Source organism: Vigna unguiculata, chromosome 9 (assembly GCF_004118075.2).
Source record: "Vigna unguiculata cultivar IT97K-499-35 chromosome 9, ASM411807v1, whole genome shotgun sequence".
In the NCBI taxonomy this organism is placed as follows: Eukaryota; Viridiplantae; Streptophyta; class Magnoliopsida; order Fabales; family Fabaceae; genus Vigna; species Vigna unguiculata.
In genome coordinates, this window is record NC_040287.1 from 14,616,877 (window position 1) to 14,621,682 (window position 4,806).

The following is a 4,806-nucleotide window of genomic DNA, read 5'->3' on the forward strand; positions in this document are numbered from 1 at the left end:
TGATCACTTTAATTAGATTGACATTAATTCCATTTGGTATTAACTTGATCTTTGTATATTCGTTTTAGATTCAATTGAGTTCTTATATTTTTTAAATAGAGATAATATTATCTTTTGTTTGTTAAGAAATGATTACATTTGAGTCTAAACTCTCTTTTCCAATTTCAATTCCTTCTTCTTCAACAACACAATCACATTGAAATTGTCTAATTTACATTCAAGATTTCTTTATATCCAAGATATCAAATCTAATATATTCATGTTTGTCTATTACATTATTGGAGATGGATATATAATCTTAATTGTAACTTTAAATTTATTTCTAATATCCATAAAAGATGATATTAATAAAAAATAGACTATATTATCTTCGTGTAAAAAATAGAGACTCAATTAAATAAAAATAACATAAAAATCAAATTATTAATTAAAAGTTTTATTCGACTAACATATAGTCACTTAATAAAAGGAAGTTTAGCTAACAAAAATTAAATCAATAGAATAAAAGCAAAATAGAAACTAAAATATATATTACTAATTAAGCGAAAAAGATATATCTGTATAACTAATTTAAAAAAAGAAAGTAAATTTTATTCATTCTCATATTCATACTTAACCAAATCAATGCAGTATTTGAAATAAAAATCATAGTAGTTTGGGATAATATTCAGACATTTATTTTTCCAACAGGACCTTTAATCCGGCAACGTATGTGAAGGTGCGAGCAGCTGTAACTAGGAAATGATGAATGTAGGACCGGTGGGACCTGTGTGAGTCTATTGCATTGTAGTTTGTCATTTGCTGAAACAAGATAAACGAAACGAGAGCAACAGTGAACCGAAGGAGAGAAACATTATTATGAATAAATAAATAAATATAAACCAATGAAAAAGAGGAAGTAGGAAACTTACAGGGTGGGGTGTGGAGAGAAAATTCAAAGAAGAAGACGGAGAAGAGCAAAATTTTCCACACGGTTTGGCGCTATAAGAGTAAGAAAAAAAACGATGCAGAAGTGAGTGCGAAGCACAATGGTTGCCAAAACTCACTTATTGCTTCTTTCACTGTTTTTCTTCTTAATCTCCATCAACGCCAAGCTTCAACTATATCCCTCAGACTTCAAAGCACTATTGGCTCTGCGAAAGGACTTCGGAGTCAACGGTCAACTGGACCCAAATGAAGCATGTTACACGGAGGGTGTGTTCTGCGAGCGAAGGCTCTCCACCAAGGAAACCTACGTGCTCCGAATAACGAGGTTGGTGCTGAAATCCAAACATCTCGAAGGTGTCTTGTCCCCCGCAATAGGACGCCTCACCGAGCTCAAACAACTCTCGCTCTCCCACAACCAACTCGTTGACCGCCTCCCTCCCCAAATCGTTGACTGCCGCAAGCTCGAAATCCTCGACCTTTCCAACAACCTCTTCTCCGGGGAGGTCCCCTCCGAACTCTCCTCTCTCACGCGCCTCCGCGCGTTGGACATCTCCTCCAACAAATTCTCCGGCAACCTCAACTTCCTCAAGTACTTCCCCAACCTCGAAACCCTCTCCGTCGCCGACAACCTCTTCACCGGAAGGGTGCCTTCTTCCGTCCGCTCCTTCCGCAACCTCCGCCAATTCAACTTCTCCGGCAACAGCTTCCTCGAACCCTCTCTCCACTCCTCATCAGACACCGTTCTCTCGAGACGTTACCTATTGGGCGGTGGGGATGGACCTTCTCCTGCGCCTGCCTCAAGCAAGAGAAACTCCCAAGCCTCTAATGTTTCCCCTGCAGCGGCACCCGGTCCTTCACCTAACCATCATAAAAACAAGCACACTAAGAGAAAACTCCTAGGGTGGATTCTCGGGTTTTTGGCAGGGGCACTGGCGGGAACCTTATCAGGGTTCGTGTTTTCTCTGTTGTTCAAACTTGCTCTGGCGTTGATCAAAGGAAGAGGAAAGAGAGCGGGTCCTGATATTTTTAGTCCCTTGATTAAGAAAGCAGAGGATTTGGCCTTCTTGGAGAAGGAAGACGGACTCGCTTCGATGGAAATCATTGGACGCGGTGGCTGTGGAGAGGTTTACAAGGCTGAGTTACCAGGAAGCAATGGCAAAATGATTGCTATAAAGAAAGTTATTCAACCCCCCAAAGATGCTGCTGAATTAGCAGAGGAAGATAGCAAGGCTATGCATAAGAAAATGAGGCAAATTCGGTCTGAGATTAACACTGTGGGACAAATCAGACACCGAAACCTTCTTCCTCTGTTAGCGCATGTTTCTAGGCCTGATTGCCACTACCTGGTGTATGAATTCATGAAGAATGGTAGCTTGCTGGACTTGCTGAACAAGGTTCAAAGGGGTGAGGGAGAGTTGGATTGGTTGGCACGGCATAGAATCATGCTTGGTGTTGCTGCTGGACTTGAATACCTTCACATGAATCACAGCCCTCGCATCATTCACAGGGATCTCAAGCCTGCAAATATTCTTCTTGATGACGACATGGAAGCACGCATAGCTGATTTTGGACTCGCCAAGGCAATGCCGGATTACAAGACTCACGTAACCACCTCCAATGTGGCTGGCACTGTGGGCTACATCGCTCCCGAGTATCACCAGATTCTTAAGTTCACTGATAAGTGTGACATCTACAGCTTTGGGGTAATCCTTGGGGTGTTGGTCACTGGGAAGCTTCCCTCCGATGAGTTCTTTCAGCATACTGAAGAGATTAGCTTGGTCAAGTGGTTGAGGAAGATTTTGAGTTCTGAGAATCCCAAGGAGGCTATTGATTCTAAGCTGCTCGAAAATGGGTACGAGGAGCAGATGCTTCTGGTTTTGAAGATTGCATGCTTTTGCACCATGGATGATCCCAAAGAGAGGCCTAACGCAAAGGATGTTAGGTGCATGCTGTCTCAGATCAAACACTGATCAATCTGTTGTATAAGTATACGTATCATATTTGTATTAACGTCTTCCTGTTTAAGAATATAGTTCGTAGCTGAATGATCGATGTTGGTTCATAAGGTAAATAATGAACCCTGTGTAATATTGTTTCCTTCATCACAGATTTGCTGAATTTCCACTAAAAGAAAGAATAGAAAAAGAAGAATTCAGCACTGCAATCACCTATGCCAAAATTACTCTAGTCTGTGGCACTATTTGCTTGCACTTACTATTTTTATGTATCCACCCTGAAAATAAAATACTCACATATTCTGTTACTATTGTTTTTATTTGAGTACTGTTATTGATAAGCTAAAAGAGCACTAAAAAACATCGTTTCTCGTTTGCTATATCTTTTGTCAATAGAGCACTAAAAGTTGTAAATTCTGTTTTGTCCTGCAACAATAGGGTAGGGAGGGGGCAACAAATTCAATAAAAAGCAGTTAATAAATTCTCTAAGATGTAAATTTGGACAAAAAAAGTTTCACTCTGAACTTATGTAGTCAAACAATCATAATGAGCTTGCCATGATGTAATGCATAATGAAATTTAAATGCATGAATATCCTGAAATGTTTTAAAAGTCTAAAACATCTGATGAGGAAAAATAACCAACACATTCTGCCTCTGAAAGACTGCAACAGCATCGGATGACCCAACAGTTTATGTGTCAACAGTTAAGAAAATATGCAGCATGTATGTCCAAGTCAATGGATTCGTGGTTTGTATGGTTTTCCATATGTTTCTCGTTGGAGACAATGGACCAGGCCAAGTGGCCTGTGACATGATTTACTATAAAAAATGGGTCATTTCTGCAATAACTCGAACGATTGGACAGAGAAATATAAATGGGCAAAGAATTTAGGTAAAGAAGCACTACATACCATGTAAATAAATCACAGTAACATTGATGATTAATCTTCCAGATCATGTCTTATAACTTTTTTTCCCTTTATTCTTGTGTTTTCACCTTTAAAGGACTAAAAAAGGAAGAGAAGAAACGGGAATTAAGATGAGTTTCTGTTATGGGAAAAGTAGGTGCAAAATGAAAGATGTGAAAATAAGAACAATTTTGTTTTGTTTTGGGAAATCTATTTCTATAAAACGATGGAGCACTTCTTCAGGCTCTGGTGTTGCTTTTCACTTCTCAACAGACCAACAATTCTTCTAGCTTATAATGTTGTGATTTCAAACTTGAAAGACCTCCATTTTATTTATTTATTTATTTATTCTGTTTTAGCATTATGTATCATGCCATGTTTGATATAATAACTATATATTTTTCTGTTTGGAAATTTTGAAGCTAGGTTTGTACCTGCTCTGAATAATTTAGAAGAAAAATAATTATTTACAATCGATTGTATTATAACAAATTTGTGTGGGTAGGCCATGTGAGTTGATTAGCTATAAAAAAAGTAAAGTGTAAAGCAGATCAAGTATTTATTTTAGTCAATTAACTCGTTTAGGCCTGTTTTGCATAACTTGTGGTATGTACGGCTAAACGGTGTGGGTTAACTTTCATACCTCGCTAAAAACTTACCATATTTAATCTATGATACAAAACTTTTTATTTTATTTTATTTTTTTTAATTCCTTCACTCCATGCTTGAATCCTTAGTTAGTTGTCTTGAATGTATTGATTAAATTCTATAGTTTTATTTTTTAACTTAGACAATAATTTATTTTCATGTTTCCTTGTTCATCAAAATTTAAATTTGACAAATTTATTTGACGTGAATCTTATCTTGTATTTACTTAATTTATTTCAATTTTATTATCAATAGTAGATTCATAAGGTACAACAAAGATATGAAATATTAAAACAAGATTATTGTTAATACCTTTGTATATATTTTTTTTTCAAGATTTGTGTTTATGTGGGTTGACCCACACAC

General features: G+C 37.2%; 1 protein-coding gene across 1 annotated transcript; it reads left to right on the forward strand.

The window, feature by feature from the left end:
• Positions 1–926: 926 nt before the first annotated feature.
• LOC114163315 (leucine-rich repeat receptor-like serine/threonine/tyrosine-protein kinase SOBIR1) lies at positions 927–3,190 on the forward strand. The gene has a single exon (XM_028047549.1). It carries the CDS (start codon positions 1,029–1,031, stop codon positions 2,895–2,897), a length of 1,869 nt encoding a protein of 622 aa, XP_027903350.1. The 5' UTR covers positions 927–1,028; the 3' UTR covers positions 2,898–3,190.
• The last annotated feature ends 1,616 nt before the right edge of the window (positions 3,191–4,806 follow it).

Excerpts from the sequence above, each read along its gene's own strand:
- LOC114163315 (XM_028047549.1), top strand. The coding sequence starts at position 1,029 with ATGGTTGCCAAAACTCACTTATTGCTTCTTTCACTGTTTTTCTTCTTA.